Below are 20,153 nucleotides of genomic sequence, written 5' to 3'. Positions count from 1 at the left end.
CCCACATCCTCGCCAGCATCTGTTGTTGGTAGATTTCTGTATGTGAGCCATTCTAACCGGGGTGAGGTGAAACCTCATTGTGGTTTTGATTTGCATTTCCCTGATTGCTAGTGACCTTGAACATTTTTTCATGTGCCTGTTGGCCATTTGGATTTCCTCTTTTGAAAAATGTCTATTGAAGTCCTTGGCCCATCTCTTAAGTGGGTTGTTGGTTTTGTTTTTGTGGAGTTTCTTGATCTCTTTGTAGATTCTGGTTATTAACCCTTTATCTGTTGCATAGTTTGCAAATATTTTTTCCCATTCTGTCGGTTGTCTCTTCACTCTCCTGACTGTTTCTTTTGCAGTACAGAAACTTCTCAATTTGATGCAATCCCAATAGTTGATTTTGGCTTTGACTGTCTGTGCCTCCCGGGTCTTTTCCAGAAATTCTTTGCCTGTGCCAATATCTTGAAGGGTTTCTCCAATGTTCTCTAATAACTTAATGGTGTCAGGACGTAGATTTAGGTCTTTAACCCACGTTGAGTGGATTTTTGTGTAAGGTGTAAGGTAGGGATCTTGCTTCATGCTTCTGCACGTGGAAATCCAGTTTTCCCAGCACCATTTATTGAATAGACTGTCCTTGCTCCAGGAATTAGTTTTAGATCCTTGATCAAATATAAGTTGGCTGTAGATGTTTGGATTGATTTCTGGTGTTTCAATTCTGTTCCATTGGTCTATCCATCTGTTTCTGTACCAGTACCATGCTGTTTTGATTACAACTGCCCTGTAGTATGTCCTGAAATCTGGTATTGTGATGCCTCCGGCTTTGTTTTTGTTGTACAAGATTGCTTTAGCTATTCGAGGTCTCTTGTGCCTCCATATGAATTTCAGCATCATTTTTTCTAGATCTGCGAAGAATGTCTTTGGTATCTTGATTGGGATTGCATTGAATCTATAAATTGCTTTTGGGAGAATGGACATTTTGATGATGTTGATTCTTCCAATCCATGAGCATGGAAGATTTTTCCATTTTTTGGTATCCTCTTCTATTTCTTTCTTTAAGGTTTTGTAATTTTCATCGTAGAGATCTTTAACGTCCTTGGTTAAGTTTATTCCAAGGTATTTGATTGTTTTTGTAGCTATTGTGAATGGGATTGATCTTAGCAGCTCTTTCTCAGTCATGGCATTGCTTGTGTATACAAAGGCTGTTGATTTTTGTGCATTGATTTTATATCCTGCCACTTTGCCAAACTCCTCTATGAGTTCCAATAGTCTCTTAGTAGAGTTCTTTGGATCCTCTAAGTACAGAATCATATCGTCTGCAAAGAGGGATAGTTTGACTTCTTCCTTCTTGATTTGTATTCCTTTGATTTCTTTTTCTTGTCTGATGGCTCTGGCTAAAACTTCCAGAACTATGTTAAATAGCAGTGGTGAGAGTGGGCATCCCTGCCTGGTGCCAGATTTCAGTGGAAATGCTTCCAACTTTTCCCCATTCAATAGGATGCTGGCTGTGGGTTTTTTATAATTTGCTTTGATTATATTGAGGAATGTTCCTTCTATACCCAATTTGCTTAGAGTTTTCATCATGAAAGGGTGTTGAATTTTATCAAATGCTTTCTCTGCATCAATTGAGATAATCATATGGTTTTTCTTCTGCAGTCTGTTAATGTGGTGAATCACATTGATTGATTTGCGAATGTTGAACCATCCCTGCATACCAGGGATGAATCCCACTTGGTCTGGGTGGATGATTTTCCTGATGTGTTGTTGTATTCTATTGGCCAGAATTTTATTGAGGATTTTTGCATCTATGTTCATCAGGGATATTGGTCTGTAATTTTCTTTCAGTGCTGCATCTTTCTCTGGCTTAGGGATTAAGGTGATGCTGGCTTCATAGAAAGAATTTGGGAGGATTCCCTCTTCTTCGATTGTTCTGAATAGTTTGAGAAGAAATGGGATTAGTTCTTCTTTAAATGTCTGGTAGAATTCAGCAGTGAATCCATCTGGTCCTGGGCTTTTCTTTGTTGGGAGGGCCTTTATTACTGTTTCAATTTCTGTTTCAGTTATGGGTCTATTTAGGTTTTCGATGTCTTCATGGTTCAATTTTGGTAGATTGCATGTGTCCAGGAATCTATCCATTTCTGATAGGTTTTCCTGTTTGCTGGCATACAGGTCCTTGTAGTAATTTCTGATGATTCTTTTTATTTCTGTGGTGTCTGTTGTTACGTTTCCTTTTTCATCTCTGATTTTATTGATTTGGGTCTTTTCTCTTCTTTTTTTAGTTAGTTGGGCCAATGGGGTGTCAATTTTGTTTATTTTTTCAAAAAACCAGCTTCTCGCTTGGCTGATTTTTTGTAATGTTTTTTTGGATTCAATCCTGTTAATTTCTTCTCTGGTTTTAATTATTTCTCTTCTCCTACTAGATTTGGGTTTGGTTTGCTGCAGTTTTTCTAGGTCCTTGAGGTGCGCTGAAAGCTCATTTATTTGGTACCTTTCCAATTTCTTGATATAGGCACCTATTGCTATAAATTTGCCTCTCAATACTGCTTTTGCTGTATCCCATAAGTTTTGATATGTTGTGTTGTTGTCTTCATTTACTTCCAGAAAGTTTTTGATTTCTCTTTTGATTTCTTGAATGACCCAGTGTTCATTCAGGAGCATGTTGTTCAGTCTCCATGTGTTTGCATACTTTCTGGGGTTTCCTGAGTTGCTAATTTCCAGCTTCATCCCGCTGTGGTCTGAGAAGCTGCATGGTATGATTCTAATTCTTTTAAATTTGCTGAGATTTGCTTTATGTCCTAGTATGTGATCAATCCTAGAGAAGGTTCCATGCGCTGCTGAGAAGAATGTGAAGTCTGTAGATGTAGGGTTGAAAGTTCTGTAGATATCTGTTAGATCCATTTGGGCAATAGTGTCAATTAAATCTGCTGTTTCCTTGTTGATCTTCTGTCCGGATGATCTGTCTATTTCTGAGAGTGGAGTATTGAAGTCCCCCAGTACTATTGTATTGGAATCTAAATCTCCCTTTAAGTCCCTTAACATATCTTTTAAATAGACCGGTGCCCTGTAATTAGGTGCATATACATTTATAATAGTTACATCTTCCTGTTGAATTGAACCCTTAATCATTATATAGTGTCCCTCTTTGTCTCTCTTAACAGTTTTTGTATTAAAGTTTATTTTGTCTGATATTAATATGGCTACACCTGCTTTTTTTTGGTTTCTGCTGGCATGGAATATCTTTTTCCAACCTTTCACTTTCAGTCTGCATGCCTCTTTGTTAGAGAGATGTGTTTCTTGTAGGCAACAAATAGTTGGGTTGTGTTCTGTGAGCCAGTCAGCTAAACGGTGTCTTTTAACTGAAGAATTCAGACCATTAATGTTCAATGTGACAATTGATACGTAGTGACTTTGCCCTGCCATTTTCCCGGAAATATTTTCTAGTATATGCTTTGAGCTTCCCATGCTCTTTTACTGGTAGGTGTTCTTCCTTTCCCTTCTTTCATATTGATGGCCGTGTTTCTGTGTTTCTGAGTGTAGCACATCTTTAAGTATCTTTTGCAGGGCCGGACGAGTGGCCACAAAGTCTTTCAATTTCTGTTTGCTATGAAAGGTCTTTATTTCACCTTCATTCACAAATGAGAGCTTGGCAGGATATAATATTCTGGGCTGGCAATTTTTCTCTCTTAGCACCTGTGCTATGTCTCGCCATTCCCTCCTAGCTTGTAGGGTTTCTGATGAGAAGTCAGCTGTGAGTCTGATTGGAGATCCTCTGAGAGTAATCTGACGTTTCTCTCTTGCACATTTTAGGATCTTTTCTTTATGTTTCACTGTGGTAAGTTTAATTACCACGTGTCGTGGTGAGGATCTCTTTTGGTCATGTTTATTGGGGGTTCTATGAGCTTCCTGTACTAGGATATCTCTGTCCTTCTCCAAACCTGGAAAGTTCTCTGCTAGTATCTCACTAAAAAGGCCTTCCAATCCTTTCTCTCTCTCCATGCCTTCAGGAACTCCTAGAACTCGAATGTTGGTTTTTTTAATAGTATCCTGTAGATTCCCAACAATATTTTTCAGGTTTCTAATTTCCTCTTCTTTTCTTTGGTTTGACTGTATGTTTTCCTGTGCTCTATCTTCTAAGTCCGATATTCTCTCTTCTGCTTCACCCATTCTGTTTTTAAGGCTTTCTAATGTGTTTGTCATTTGATCTATTGAGCTCTTCATTTCATTTTGATTTCTCTTGACTATTACACTTTCCTGTTCTACTAGTTTCTGAGTTTCATTTTGACTCTTCCTTAAAATTTCATTTTCACGAGAAAGATTTTCAATCTTGTCCATTAAGGATTTCTGTAGTTCAAGGATTTGCTTTTGAAAACTTCTAAATGTTCTTATCATAAATTTTTTGAAATCCGTATCTTGCATTTCTTCTATCTCATCATCTTCATACTCTTGGCTTGGGGTGTTTTGCTTATTTGGAGGCATCATAGTGTCATCGTTGATCTTGCTCCCTCTATTTCTGTGTTTGTTACTCGGCATAGTTAATTCTTCTTGCGTCACTGTGCGCTTTTTCTTTTTCTTTTTTTTTTTTTTTTTATACTGTGTCCGTGTTAAGTGGACTGCCTGCTGTTGGAGGAGCCTTGGAGGCTTGAGATGGGTGCGGCCTGAGAGCTCTGCCTGGTTCTTCCAGGTTAAGGGTGTGCAAAGGTGACACCCTCAGGTTATGTGTGGTAAATCTCTCTCTTTTTATTTATTTATTTATTTTATTTATTCAGGGGGTAAGTAACACTGCAGGGCAGGGCTGTGCAGAATTGATGGTATTTAGCTTCCAGTCTTTGGCTCCTCTGGACTCCCACTGGGTTGCCTAGGCTACTGAATTGTAGTGACTCAGTTCCTTAACTCTCCCCCACTGATATGTAAATCCAAAGAGGAGGCCTGCTCTTTGTCTCTTGGGAATTCTTCAAGTCTGGCAGCCTTGTAACCTTTGCAAGGTTAGGGGGAAGAGAAACCCCGAAGCTTTTTTTTTCCTTCTTTCCGGTAGTGAGTTTGCTGCACTTTCCGGCCCCCCTCTAGATTCTGACCCCCGTTTCCCCACCAATGTCTCGGGTTATTGAGCTCACCTCCCCTTCCAGCGCCGATGTGTGGACTCGGAGCCCTGAGCGTCTCAAGTCTCCCCGCTGTTTTCTGTGTGGCGTGCACTCTCCTTGGAGCACTGTTGCGCAGACCCTGGGGCTTCTGCGGCTGGGTCCCGCGACTTTGCTTCCGTGCGGTGGGCGACCTTGTTCTCCCAGTAGGTCGTCCGATTCACGCCTGCTCCATTCAGAAGGGTTTCCCCTGCAATTTTTGTTTGGTTCTATTTTCTGTGGCTACCGTAACTCCCCTTTTATTAAACTAAATTTTCCCGGACTATCGGTGCGCGCCCTCACTATTCCGCCATCTTGGCTCCGCCTAAGGCTTTTTAAAATAGTTCTGTAAGAAATGACATTTGAAAATAATCTTCATGAAACAAATGGATGGTAGCTGCTGCATTAAAACTCAAATGCTTTAGAAGCCAGAGCTTCTTCAGTGCTTGTTGTTAGAGCAAGGCTTCAAACTGTAATGGTCATGTGGATCACCTAGGAATCTTGTCAAACTGTGGCTTCCAATTCAGTAAGTCTACAATGGGGCCTAATATTCTGTCTTTAAAAAATATTTTAGGTGGGGGCCAGTGCTGTGGCACAGCCAGTTAAAGCCCTGGCCTGCAGCGCCGGCATCCCATATGGGCACCGGTTTGTGTCCTGGCTGCTACACTTCACATCCAGCTCTCTGCTATGGCCTGGGAAAGCAGTGGAAGATGGTCCAAGTCCTTGGACCCCTGCACCTGTTTAGGAGACCTGGGAGAAGCTCCTGGATCCTGGCTTCGGATCAGCTCAGCTCAGCAGCCATTTGGGGAGTAAACAAGCAGATGGAAGACCTCTCTCTCTCTCTCTCTCTCTCTCTCTCCCTCTCTCCCTCTCTCCCTCTCTCCCTCTCTCCCTCTCTCCCTCTCTCCCTCTCTCCCTCTCCCTCTCTCCCTCTCTCTGTAACTGTCTTTCAAATAGATAAAATGAATCTTTAAAAAACATTTTAGATATTTGAACAGGAAGAAGGGAGAAAAGAAGGGGAGAGAGAAAGAGAGAGAGAGAGAGAGAGAGAGAAAGCAGAGAGGGAGCTCTCATCCATTAGTTCACTTTCCAGATGTCTACAACTGCTAAGCTGGTAGCATAGTCCAGGTCTCCCACATGTGTATCAGGGACTCTTAGTTGGGCAGTCATCTGCTGCCCCTCACTGTCTGCATTGGCAGGAATCTGGAGTTTAGAGCCAGAAATCTAACTGAGGTGCTCCAGTGTGGATGTCTTCACTGCTAGGCTAAACACTGGCTCCCTCTGCTGTTTTAATAAACTCCCAAGTGATGGCTATAGTGCTGGTCCAAGGTTTTGCTTTTCTAGTAGGAAAATGTTAGACTGGTGGTTCCCAAAGCAAAATAAAAAATTCAGGACTTTGCCCTCCTCAAGATGATAATTGTACTTTTAGTTTCCATTGAGAAAGCACACTGAAAATTACCATGTTTTCAGAAGCATGGTAAGCTTCTTGATGCTTACCATGGTAAGCTTTTTGATGTAAGCTGTGCTTTTACAGTCAGACAGCATCTGCCTATATGTTGACCCCTTTTGACAGAACTCTGAAGGACTGAGAGTTAGAGTCAATATTTAGTCACAGTTGGCCGGTGCTGCAGCTCACTAGGCTAATCCTCCACCTGCGGCGCTGGCACGCCAGGGTTCTAGTCCCGGTTGGGGCACTGGATTCTGTCCCGGTTGCTCCTCTTCCAGTCCAGCTCTCTGCTGTGGTCCAGGAAGGCAGTGGAGGATGGCCCAAGTCTTTGGGCCCTGCACCCACGTGGGAGGCCAGGAGGAAGCATCTGGTTCCTGGCTTCGGATTGGCACAGTGCGCTGGCCGTAGTGGCCATTTGGGGGGTGAACCAACGGTAGGAAGACCTTTCTCTCTGTCCCTCTCTAACTCTGCCTGTCAAAAAAAATATTTAGTCACAGTTGAGGTTATCTGGCTCTCACTGCTCCCCCCCTTTTTAAAAATCAGAGCTACAGAGAGAGAGGGAGAGATGGACAGAAGAGAGAGAGAGAGAGGGAGAGGAAGAGGGAGAGAGAGAGAATGAATTGATCTTCCATCTGCTGGTTCACTCCCCAAATGGCCGCAATGGCCAGGGCTGAGCCAGGCCAAAGCCAGCAGCCAGGAGCTTCCTCTGGGTCTCCTACATGGATGCAGGGGTCCAAGCACTTGCGCCATCCTCTGCTTTCCCTCGCAGGCCATTATAAAGGAGCTGGACCAGAGCAGAGCAGCCTAGACATGAAATGGCACCCATGTGGGATACCAGCGTCACAGTGGTGGCTTTACCCACTAGGCCACCTCTCTGGGCTCCTCTCATCTCCCCTTTAAAAGCACACCAATTTCAACCTCTTCTCTAAAACTGAAGGGCAGGAAGATCCTACAGCAAGTAATGCATGATAAACCTTGGGGTTTTCAAATGACTTTTAATTTTGTTATTCCTTCTATAGGTTTCAGTGAAGAAATTGCAGGTATTAGGTTTTGTAAAGTACAGCATTCTTGCTTTTGCAGTTGTTAACTGTTTGAGTAGTTTTTTGGAAGCACCTGGTGCCTGCTTTCTCTAGTGTTTGAACAACTTGTGCAAAATTACAAAATATTTGGTGTCACGTAGTGTGCCATGGACTGATTGACCATCTTTCTCCTTTGGCCAGGATTTCTGTTATGTTCTGCTGTGCTATTATTACTTTCTGAACACATGCCTAAGAAATGTGAACAGAACACTGTACAGGACAGGCTACATACTTTATTGGTCCTGTGGCAAAACAAACAAACAAACAAACAAACAAAAAAACATGAGACTCCCTGTTAAAAAAGTTGGCAAGGGGAAAACATTAAACCAGCCAAGTAATGGCACAAGTTGCATACTTAGAAAGCCAGCCCTGGCTGAATGCTTTTGATTTTTTTCTTTTTTTAAAAAAACTTTTTTATTTATATAAAGGGAACACATTTCATGTATTGAGAACATAATGATGCTTTGCACCCTATCCTTCCTCACTGCTGCCTCCCCTCCTTTCTTATTTTTATTTTAATTTTTGCATTGACATACTTTCTTTTTTTAACTTTTATTTAATAAATATAAATGACACACTTTCAATTTACTTCATAATTACAAACTTAACTCTCCATTAAATAAGGAATTCAACAAGAGTAAGTAGAAAAACCATTGTTCCTCAGGAGTACAGACAAGGGCTATAAATAATAATCAAACCTCAAGATGTCAACTTCACTCATATATATTAGTTCTTTTTTTGTATGCTGTATATTAGTTACCACAAATCAGGGAAAACATATGACATGTGTCTTTTTGGGACTGGCTTATTTTACTTAGCATAATGGTCTCTAGTTGCATCCATTGTGTGGCAAATGACAAGATTTCCTTCCTTTTTTGGCTGAGTAGTATTACATCATGTGTATATACACCACAATTTCTTTATCCAATGATCAGCTGATGAACATCTAGGTTGATTCTATATATTATAAATTGAGCTGTAATAAACACGGGTTCTTAAACCATTCTTAGCCTTCATCTTGTTTGTTCCATTGTTGATGACAATTGTATGACTTTAACTTTTTTTGAAAAAAGATTTATTTTATTTATTTGAAAGACAGAGTTATAGAGAGAGGTAGAAAAGAGAGAGAGGTCTTCCATCCGCTGGTTCACTCCCCAGACGGCCACAATGGCCGGAGCTGCTCGATCTGAAGCCAGGAGCCAGGAGCTTGTTCTGGGTTTCCCATGCAGGAGCAGGGGCCCAAGGGCTTGGGCCATCTTCTACTGCTATCCCAGGCTATAGCAGAGAGCTGGATTGGAAGAGGAGCAGCTAGGACTAGAACCGGCGCCCATATGGCATGCCAGCGCTTCAGGCCAAGGCTTTAATCCGCTGCGCCACAGCGTCGGCCCCAACTTTAACATTTTAAAAACTGGATTTCCAGGCTACAAATCTTTCTTCTTCAAGTTTTGCAGCATTGAATCCTTGCTAAATTCATCATCAGTTCATGCTATTAGGTATAAAATGAACTCTGGCTTTTTCTGCCTATTCAGATGCCTGATGCACATGATGTGGAAGTAGGACATTTAATTTTATTTAATTTTATTTTTTTACAGGCAGAGTGGACAGTGAGAGAGAGAGAGAGAGACAGAGAGAAAGGTCTTCCTTTGCCGTTGGTTCACCCTCCAATGGCCGCCGCGGCCGGCGCGCTGCGGCTAGCGCACCACGCTGATCCGAAGCCAGGAGCCAGGTGCTTCTCCTGGTCTCCTGTGGGGTGCAGGGCCCAAGGACTTGGGCCATCCTCCACTGCACTCCCTGGCCACAGCAGAGAGCTGGCCTGGAAGAGGGGCAACCGGGACAGAATCCGGAGCCCCGACCAGGACTAGAACCCGGTGTGCCGGCACCGCTAGGCAGAGGATTAGCCTATCGAGCTGTGGCGCCGGCCAGGACATTTAAAACTCTCAGTATATTTTGTGCATGGCAGAATGTAATTCAGGAATATTATCTTTAGGTACCTATTTTCCAGAAGTCATGTTGTTCCCCAGCATTTGTAGTTTGAACAACTATCAGATCTGAGACTCCTCTCCTGAACTATTTAATTTAATGACAATCTAAAGCGGTCATGGGACAACAGTTTTTAGCCTTACACTGAGTTACATTACAAAGAGCAGTGACTTGATTGAATCTGGACTCTTCTTCCTGGGACTATTTATTTTTTTCTTTTAAAGATTTATTTATTTATTTGAAAGGCAGAGTTACAGAGAGGCATAGACAGAGAGAGAGAGAGAGAGAGAGAGAAAGAGAGAGAGAGTGAGAGGTCTTCCATCTGCTGGTTCACTCTTCAAATGGCTGCAATGCTGCAATGGCCGGAGCTGAGCCTATCCGAAGCTAGGAGCCAGGAGCTTCTTCCGGGTCTACCATGTGGGTGCAGGGGCCCAAGGACTTGGGTCATCCTCCGCTGCTTTCCCAGGCCGTAGCAGAGAGCTGGATCAGAAATGGGGCAGCTGGGACTCGAACTGGTGCTGATAAGGGCTGCCAGCATTGTGGGCGGCAGCTTTACCTGCTATACCACAGTGTGGGTCCCTTGAATTATTTCTTAAGCTTAATAAATAGTTGTTAACCCCCAAAGGATATAATATTTTTCACAAACTATTAATATATGTGTCAATGTTTAATTTATTTTCTTTTAAAATTTATTTTCTTTAAAATAATAGTTTTATATGCAAAATGATCCAAACCTCGTTCATTGTTTCAATTCTTACTTTTGCCCAGAAACTGTGCTTTTATACCTCAAAATCTGAAATATATGAGAATTCACCTCAAAGTTATGTTTAGAATGTTTGCAACTGGATATTCAGATATTAAGGTTAATCCAAATGACCTTGTCCTGTTGCTTAGATATGGTGCTAACACAAGTGATCACTTGGTCAGCATCAAGTGCCTAGTCATCAGAAATGACATGGACTATTTTGCCTTTTAAAGACTAAAACCACATCTGGAGCTGGGGAGCAGATCTTGGTTCACTAATGATGTTGAAACCATGCTTTGGAAATTTCATGCTTCATTTGAAAAAATTGTCTTCGAGGTCAGTGTTGTGGAGTAGTGGGGTAAAGCCACCTCCTGCAACACCAGCATCCAATATGGGTGCCAGTTCCCATCCAGCTGCTCCACTTCCAATCCAGATCCTTGTAAATGGCTAAGGCAAAACAGCTTCCTCCCTCCCTCCCTCCCGCCCTCTCTTCATTCCTTCCTTTCCTCCCTCCCTCCCCTTCCTTCCTTCCTTCCTTCCTTCCTTCCTTCCTTCCTTCCTTCCAAAATTATTTAATTTTTACATAGAGAGGGAGAGAGAGAGAGAGGTCTTCCATTCTGCTGGTTCACTTCCCAAATGACCACAATGGTCAGAGCTGAGCTGATCTGAAGTCAGGAGCCAGGAGCTTCTTTCAGGTCTCCCACACAGGTGCAGGGGCCCAAGGACTTGGGCCATCTTCTACTGCCTTCCCAGGCCATAGCAGAGAGCTGGATTGGAAGAAGAGCAGCCGAGACATGAACCGGCACCCATATGGGATGCCAGCACTGCAGACTGGGGCTTAACCCACTGAGCCACAGCGCTGGCCCTGGCAATTTCCCTCTAAGAATCTCTCCCAAAGATCATAAGAGAGTCCTAGTTTAATCAAAACTGTTTAGTGCCTAATCGCTAGGTAGGCTATAGGACCACTGGACTGTTGGCAGGGAGAAAGGGGAACCATTGAGGAAATCCTGTGTACATGCCTCTGGGCCAAGAGAAGGGAAGCAAAGAGACTACAGCATGGTTTGTGCTCCCTAGTTATATCTGTGGGCAGGCCTCAAGGCACTGGGGAAGGTAGAAGCTTCAGGAAGAAGTTGAAGTCCTTTCAAGAAGGAACTCGGTGAAATCAGAAGACATGAGGTGGTGGGAAGACCTGATGTGATACTGATCCAGAGTTCTTTGGCTCACTTGCAAATAGAAATTGACAAGGTGCTGGTGTTCAGCTCAGATGCAGTTTATTGGGGGCTTATGCTTGAACACAAGACAGATAGCATAGCAAGAAGAGGTTCTACTGACTGGCTCTGTGAGGGAGCTGAACAGGTGTTTTATTGGATGGGGAAGCTGTGGCCAGGCCCTCTCTGTCTCTGATTTGTCCTCCTCAGCACTGCAGCTTGCACCTGGCTCTGTATTCTGTGCAGGCTCAGTTGTCTCTTTTGCACATGACAAGCTCCAATTGGCTGTGTTACTTACTGTTGCCTTTGCAGGAAGGTCATTATCTTGGTTGTATTGGGCTTTTCTGGGTATGTGTGCAGGCTGGGGAAGGCCTTAATGGAGTAAGAGGGAGTCTTTTATCATTAGAGTCTGGATGCTCCTTGCTCCTGCTTGGTTTGGAGTGGGAGATGGACACATGTTGGGTTGAGAGGGGCTTGATTTTGTGAGTCTTGTTTCTATATTGTTCAGATGTGTCTCCTTGAGCTCCCACTTGAAGAGATGGGGGCGCCTCTGCATACTGACTGCTGTGTCTGACCATGCCCCATAGCTTCCTAGAGGACAGTTTAGGGAGGTAAGTGGTAGTGTAGCATGTGAGCTTTGTTCCAAACACAGATGAGACCCCTCCTGGGATTCCATGGCATGCTTGGGGAGAGCAGACCATTGGCTGAGGTCTGTGTTGTCAGGAGGAAGTAAAGGACCAGAATTTGAGTACTTTAGGTTTACATGGCTTCTTTCATAGCTGCGACTTTGCTGTGTCCCCAGACCTTTGGTTTGTACAGAGGGACATGGCTGCTATCAGCCACCAACACCCCTCTCAACCTGGGGAGTCGGTGTCTGTGCTGAGAGGTGCATCTGAGTGGCAAACCACACACTGGCAAATGGAGAAACAAATATTCATATCAGAGTAAGCCAGTGACTTGAATAGTTCTGTGTACAATCTGTATGGGCCTTCCCGAGGATTTGGGACATGTTTTCGAGATGTGGAAACATCTTATGGGGACTTGAGTGGCTGTGGGAGTATCCAGGGAAGTCGAAGGCGGGCACCAGGGAGTTTGCTTGTGAGCGGCCTTTCAACAGTGGAGTTGTTTGCCATAGGTGCCTGGGGATGAGAGCAGAGAGCAAGGAGACACCATGTTTCCAGCTGGACCCCTTGGTGAATGTTATGCCAATTACCAGAGTAGAGAATCTAGGGAGAAGAGGAATTCTGTGGTGAGAGTTGGTAGTGCCTCTAAGAACGACAGAAATGTGTGTGGCCAAGAGTAGGGGACATCTGGCCTTGCTGCTGTCCCCAGGCCCTGGAGCTTTAGGATCCATCTTCCTGAATGTGTGTTGGTAGTGGACATGAGGGGTCTGTCTACTTGGGGTGTCATCCCAAAGGATCAGCTCCAGTGGGGAGTTGCTCTAAGGAAGGCTGTGTTTACTCACGATGAGTAAACAGATGGGGAAAGTATTGTTCCAGGAGGAAACTGCCTCCCTGAGAAGCAATTTGCCAGGGCAAGGGTTTGGGTGGGCGGGTGTCCAGGGTGTAGAAGACTGGAGGTGGTATGGTGATTGCTGCTTGCAACGTACATCCAGGATGCGCAAAAGTGGGCAAGGGGACCCTTCCGGTTCAAAGAACAATCCGCTTCCTACACTGCAGGCTTCAAACTGTAATTCGGACTGGTTTCCTGACTCTTTCCTTTGTTTACCAGTGTCCTGGCCCGCTCTGAGTACAGTGCTGCACTAAGCATTCCTGGAACATCTCTGCTATTGCCTTTGCCTTGCTCTTGCTTCCACTGTCTCCTTCTAGGACATGGCTCTTGGAAATCAGAACCGATGACACAAATACACTTTCTCCCTTCCCTTCCCCTTACTCACCTGCCATGTGTTTTCACAGAGCTTTCAATGTGCCCTGCTCATGATAGCTCTTCTGAAAGTGGAGTCATGTGGTTCTGAACACCAGCAAGGCAGCCTCAGCCTGGGAGTTTTGGAGTGATCCCTAATGGGCAAAGTGTTTGGGCTCCTGACGAGAACCTGCCGGTCAGTCCTGGCTGAGTCTCTACAGTTTCCAGCACAGTCTGTTGAGAAGGAGGAGGAGAACAACATGAAGAGGAAGAGAGAGAAGCTGAGAGAACGTCGTGGTCCCTGGGACTACCGTCACGGTCATTACAACCCTGTCATTTTTCCCTTTTTGGCTTTATAGGAATGTTTTGCTCACTCACTGTACTCTACAGCTGTAGGCCATAATGATCTCCTCTGCCTCCTTTTATATATCTGTAAAATGGGGGTGTTAACAGTACTGAGCACAAGGATTGTTAGGAAAAGTAAATGGAATTAAGTCTGGGGCAGGTGTTTGGCCTAGAGGTTAAGATGCCTGTGTCCTACATCAGAGTGCCTGGGTTTGAGTCCTAGCTCTGTTCCAGTTTCCTGGCACTGCAGACCCTGGGAGGAATCAGGGCTTAAGTAACTGGGTCCCTGCTACCCATGTGGGAGACTTGGATTGCATTTACAGCTCCCAGCTTTGACCTTACCTAGCTCTAGCCATTGCAGGCAATTGGGGTTGGTGGGGGGGACAGAATGAACACGTTGTCCCTGCTGAAAGGGAGCAGAAATCTGTGATCACTTCTTACCCTTGGATTTTTACATGTTTATTGCCTTGTTCCATAAACACCAAAGCTCTTTTCTAAGGAATTCTGAGTTCTGGGTTCTCCTTCGCTTTTAAACTGTTCAGCTGTGGGATCCGTTGAGCCTAAGTTGGATTGGGAAAGTGGAGGTGAGTTGCTAGAGTGTCAGAGAAATGTTATGTTTTGGATTTTTCATGTCCTTGTAAGCTCCTAATGGCTCTCAGCTTTTCAGGTGGGTTTAGCTTAGGTGGATCTTCCTCCATTTCTGTGGTAGGGAGTGGGCAGGGAACTCTCCATGGAGTGCAGCATAAACTAGCTGGGAGAGGTGTTCTTATCTCTGAGCCACATAGATGCTCAGCTGGGTCAGCTCTGTAGAGGCCAATTTGAATGGGGGGAACACATAATTCTCCCAGTTATATGCTTTTTGTAATGTTTATTTCTTTAAACATATATTTATTTTCATTTATTTGAAAGGAGAGAGAGAGGGGGAAAGACACACACACACACACACACAACACACTCTGGTTCATTCCCCAAGTGTCTGCAAGTGGACCAATCCAATATCAGGAGCTAGGAACTCAATTCAGGTCTCCTACATGGGTGGAAGTGACCCAACTTCTTGAGTCATCACTGCAGCCTCCCAGGGTGCACATCAACAGGAAGCTGGAATCAGGAGTGGAGCTGGGACTTGATATGGTATCCAATATGGGTGTCCCAAGTGGTGTCTAAACTACTTTGCCAAATGTCTGCCTTTGTTTATTTCTTTTCCAACAATTGCTTGTACTATTGAATTGGCAATGAATAATACACCTTTTTTGGTGACACCTATCTTTTGTAATAGATCATTAAAATTTTTCCTGTTAGTTAACTTTGCAAAGCTTCATGCTTGGTACTTCCTCTTTAATTTATTGGTAAGGCTCTTAGTGATGTCTTTGTGCCTGTGAGAGCACTTCACAGAATTTCATGTCCTTAGTGCAACTAGAAAAAAAAATTTGTTTTTTGTTAAATCTTTATTTATGCCTTGTCCTTGTATTTTTTTTCTCATCCCTTTATAGGCCTAGTTGGTTTATACAACCTTGGACAGACCTGTAGCCTTAATTCCCTGATTCAGGTATTCATCATGAATGTGGAATTCACCAAGATATTGAAGAGGTGAGTCTGTTATTCAGACTGATAAACATAAAGTAATTATAAAGCATTATAAACTGATGATATTAAATATTCACTATGTCTTGGAGTTTTAGAGATCTTCTTTCAAAAATTACCAGAGAAAAGGTACTTTTCTGCATATAGAAGCTCATAGGAAATTTTAAAGATGCATAAGTGCTTGGTTCCATCCTCAGTTCTGTGGTTTCAGTTGATCTGGGGTGGGACCCAAGCATTTGTACTTTTACACTATTTATTATTTATTTGTGAGGGAAGGGGAGGGGAGCAGAGTGGAGATGGGGGAAGAGAGAGAGAGAAGGAGAGAGAGAGAAAGAGAACTCCCATCAGTTGGTTCACTCCCCAAATGCCCTCCAGGGCCAAGGCTGGGCTGGGCCAAAGCTGAGAGCCAGGAACATAATCCAGGTCTCTTTTGTGGGCAGCAGGAACCTAATCTCTTGTGCCATCATCCCTTTTTCAGGGTCTACATTAGCCAGAAACCAGACTCAGGACCTGGAGCTGGGAATTGATCCCAGTCACTCCAGTGTGGGACATGGGTACCTCAACCCCTAAGCTAAATGCCCACTGTTTTGATACTTTTAAAAAGGCTCCTTGGGTGATTTTAAAATGCGTCCAGAACTGACAGCTACTGATTTGATTAAAAGGGAACTACGTCAGTGTTGGGGAAAATGTCAGGAGAACCCCACCACCGACCCAACCCCCATGCATGCACACAATCACTCATTCTCTTTTGCCTTGTGTTTGCTTGTTTTTCTCATCTGTTGGCACGGGCAATTGAGAGATGGCCACAATACAATGGATCATTGCTGAAAGACACTGGCACCCTTTATGTTGTCCTTCCTGGGCCTAACTCAATCTTTGCTTTCAATTTGGAGTGCATTACATTGGACGTTTTGGTGCTTGGCCTGGATATGGACCTAGAACCCAGAGTATCTGCCCTTCATTCTACTGTGATTATAGGGAAGGGTTGGGAGTGGGGGTTAAGGCAATGGTGTTGTTGATGCCCCTATTGAGAGGGGACTATGTACCAACCAATGCACCAACATGGTGATTCTCAATATTGGTTACCCATTCAAATCTTTTGGGGAACTTAAAAATTCTGTTAATTGGGCCCCACCCCCAGAATTTAGTTTCTGTGGGGAGTAGTCTGAAAATTCAAAAATGTTTCCCACATGATTCCAATGTGTACCTCCCACTGAGAATGGTGGCTATTAAGGAGGCTCCTGGCTGTTCTTATCTGGCAGGATAACAGTGCCGAGGGGAGTGGAGGAGCAGAAGAGAAGTGTCCCTTTCCAGTTGCTTTTGCTGCTGGAGAAGATGCAGGACAGCCGGCAGAAGGCGGTGAGACCCATAGAGCTCGTCTCCTGCCTCCAAAAGTACAATGTGCCATGTAAGATCATCCTTCTAGTCCAGCTCCCACCTACGGATCTCGAGGGGACTGAAGCTTGAGAGGGGTGGGGGAGGGGGAAGAGGAAGAGGGGGGTCAAGGAGAGAGAGAGAGAGAGAGAAAGAGAGAGAGATCTCATGTGAGTGATAGGGACCCAACTACTTGAGCCATCATGGCTGCATGTCAGGGTGTGCATTTGTAGGTAAATGGATTGGAAGCACAGCCTGAACTTAAAGCCTGGCACTCTGAAGTGGGATGTGGGCAACCCAACCAGCATCCTAACCACTGTACTAAATGCAATGCCCACTTCATTTTATTTGTTTTTGAAAGGCAGAAAGATTGGGGCCGCTTTGTGGCATGGCTTAAGCTGCATCCCATATGAGTGCCGGTTTAAGTCTCATGCTTCACTTCCAATTCAGCTCCCAGAATCTGTGCCTGGCTTCTACTTAACATCATTGTCCTCCAGTTTCATTTTGTGACAAAAGATAGGATTTCATAATTTTTTATTATATACCTCATTGTCTTTTCTTTTTAAAAAATATTTATTGATTTGAAAATCAGAGTAAGAGAGAGAGAAGGTGGGGGTGGGGGAGAGATAGAGATAGAGGGCTGGGCTGGGCTGAAGCCAGGAGCCAGGAGCCTCATCCAGGTCTCCCACATGGGTGCAGGGGCCCAAACAATTGGTTCATCTCTTACTTTCCCAGGCCATAAGCAGAGAGCTGGATCAGAAGTGGAATTGCCAGAACACCACAACACCACCCCTATACCTCATTTGCTTTGTTCATTCGTCTGTTGTTAGACACCTAGATTGCATTTGTGTCTTAGCTGTTGTGAATAGTGCTGAAACAAACATGGGAATGTAGTTAACTCTTTGACACACCAGTTTCCTTTCCTTTGACTATATACCCGATAGTGGAATTTCTGGATCATATGGGAATTCTATTTCTGAGTTTTCTGAGGCTACCCTGATTTGCATTTCTGCCAGTGGTGTGCCAGCATTTATTCTTTTTTTGTCTTTTTGATTATAACAATCTATCTCAGATGAGAGATTAAAGCCACTCTTTGTGGTTTTTATTTATATTTTCCTGAATATTAGTATTGTCAAGATTTTTTTATAAAAAATTACTTGGCAATTTTTATTCATTTGAGCAATGTCTATTCTTGGTCACTTGCCCATTTAGAAACCTGGTTATTATTTTTATTGCTATTGAGTTGAGTTCTTTGTATTGTTTGGATATTAATCCCTTATTGGATGAATATTTGCAAAAATTTTCGCATTACATAGGCTATCTTTTAACTGTATTGTTTTCTTTGCTGTATGGAAAAAACTTAATTTGATATAATACCATTTACTGGGGCTGGTGTTGTGGCATAGCAGGTAAAGCTGACGCCTGTGACACTGGCATCCCATGTGGGTGCTGGTTTGAGTCCTGGCTGCTCCCTGCTAATGCAGCTGGAAGAGTAGTGGGCTCCTGCACCTGCATAGGAGACCTGGAACTTCTACTGTGTTGAATGATAGTAGTGAAAGTGGGCATCCTTGACTTGTTCCAGATCCCAGCTTTAAGCCTTTCCCCATTCAGTGTGATGTTGGTTGGGGGTTTGCCACATGTGGCCCTTATGATGTTTTTTTCCAGCATTTTCTTTCCTGAAGGAGCAGATTTATGGAGGCCTCTATTCCACCATTCCAGCTGTATTCTCACCTTCTTTTTAGTCTCCCTTAATAGTCTGTATACTTTAGGGAATTTTTCCTTTTTTAATTGTTTTAAATATATTTATTTTGTTTGGTTGAAATGGAGAGAGAGAGAGAGAGAGAGAGAGAGAGAGAGAGAGAGAGAGAATGCTCCCTAAATGAATACAACAGCTGCAGCTGAGCCAAGCTGCAGTCTGGAGCCTGGAACATAATCCAGGTCTCTCACATGGGTAGCAGGGACTCAACTCCTTGAGCCATCACTTGCTGCCTCCCAGGGTGTGCATTAGCAGGAAGCTGGAATTGAGAGCAGAGCTGAGATTTGAACCCTAGGTATTCTGATATGGAGTGCTGGTGTCCCAGGCAGCATCTTTTTTAAAAATATATTTTAATTTTATTTTTAAGTTTAAAGTCAGAGTTATAGAGGAGAGGCAAAGGCAGAGAGAGAGAGAGAGAGAGAGAGAGAGAGAGAGAAAATATCTTCCACTCGCTGGTTCACTCCTGAATGGCTGCAATGGTCAGGGCTGGACCAGGCCGAAGCCAGGAGCTGGGAGCTTCATCCAGGTCTTCCACATGGGTGCAGGGGCCCAAGGTCTTGGGCCATCCTCTGCTGCTTTCCCAGGCACATTATCAGGGAGCTGGATTGGAAGTGGAGCAGCCAGGACTCAAACCAGTGCCCACATGAGATGCAGGCACTGTAGGCAGTGGCTTTACCCGCTATGCCATGGGGCTGGCTTCTGAGGAGCATCTTGACTGTGCCCAATGCCTACTCCCTTGAGCTTAAGTTCTAAGAGGAGTTCTCAAAAATCAATACCAAGCTGAATTTTTCATTCCTGGAGCATCTAATAGGTAATACAATTGGAGGCTTTTTTGGGAGAGGGGAAAGCTGAGACAGGACGAAGTGTCCATGTACATCTGGGTAGCTAGGGCAGAGAGGCATGAGAAGATCCCCAGAACCCTCACTAACTGGGCTATTGCTCTTCTCTCTTGTAGTGTTTGTCCAGCATGATGCTGCACAGCTCTACCTCACGGTTTGGAACCTGATTAAAGACCAGATCACAGATGTGGACTTGGTAGGAACCTGGAGCAGAGAGCACAGAGGCTACCCGTTTAACTTATCCACTGTTGTTTGTATATGGTGCAGAGAGGAGTGAAAGTTTTTTTTTTTTTTAATTTTATTTATTCATTTGAGAGGTAGAGTTACAGACAGTGAGAGGGAGACAGAGAAAGATCTTTCATCTGTTGGTTCACCCCCCAAACGGCCACAATGGCTGGAGCTGCGCCCATCTGAAGCCAGGAGCTTTTTCCATGTCTCCTACGCGGGTGCAGGAGCCCAAGCATTTAGGACATCTTCTATTGCTTTCCCAGGCCATAGCAGAACTGGAGCAGAAGAGGAGCAGCTGGGACTAGAACAGGCGCCCATTTAGGATGCTTGCACCGCAGGCAGAGGATTAACCCACTGAGCCACGGTGCTGATCCCAGGAATGAAAGTTAATCCACATAAAATGCTTATTGCCATTCCATCATGTAATTACTGTTACTACCTTTCACTTTCACAATAAGACATAGAGTGGCTCCCATTTCTGGAGCTCTCAGCTGGTGGCTCCAATCTCTGGAAATTGGCCTGGGCTGGTTAATGGCTTTTTTTTTTTTTTCTTTTTTGACAGGCAGAGTCAGACAGTGTGAGAGAGAGAGAGACAGAGAGAATAGTCTTCCT

At 44.0% G+C, this 20,153-nt stretch overlaps 1 protein-coding gene across 5 annotated transcripts in view; it reads left to right on the top strand.

Annotated features, from left to right (window-relative positions):
- USP18 (ubiquitin specific peptidase 18) overlaps window positions 1-20,153 on the top strand; it is a 53,752-nt gene that overhangs the window by 19,816 nt on the left and 13,783 nt on the right. For 3 of the 5 annotated variants that reach the window (XM_089304302.1, XM_070049091.1, XM_051837063.2), the window contains 4 exons: window positions 13,472-13,736; window positions 15,254-15,350; window positions 16,607-16,752; window positions 19,430-19,509. In XM_089304302.1, the coding sequence (XP_089160428.1) occupies window positions 13,577-13,736; window positions 15,254-15,350; window positions 16,607-16,752; window positions 19,430-19,509 (483 nt within the window). In that variant the 5' untranslated portion in view covers window positions 13,472-13,576. Of the gene's footprint in view, window positions 1-13,471; window positions 14,348-15,253; window positions 15,351-16,606; window positions 16,753-19,429; window positions 19,510-20,153 lie in introns of all 5 variants that reach the window. The other 2 variants (XM_089304303.1, XM_051837066.2) reach the window with 2 other exon arrangements.

Source organism: Oryctolagus cuniculus, chromosome 9 (assembly GCF_051225735.1).
Source record: "Oryctolagus cuniculus isolate XC-2025 breed Fujian yellow rabbit chromosome 9, ASM5122573v1, whole genome shotgun sequence".
Classification (NCBI taxonomy): Eukaryota; Metazoa; Chordata; class Mammalia; order Lagomorpha; family Leporidae; genus Oryctolagus; species Oryctolagus cuniculus.
Note: the sequence above shows the minus strand (reverse complement) of the source record. Positions and strands in the feature narration are given on the sequence as shown.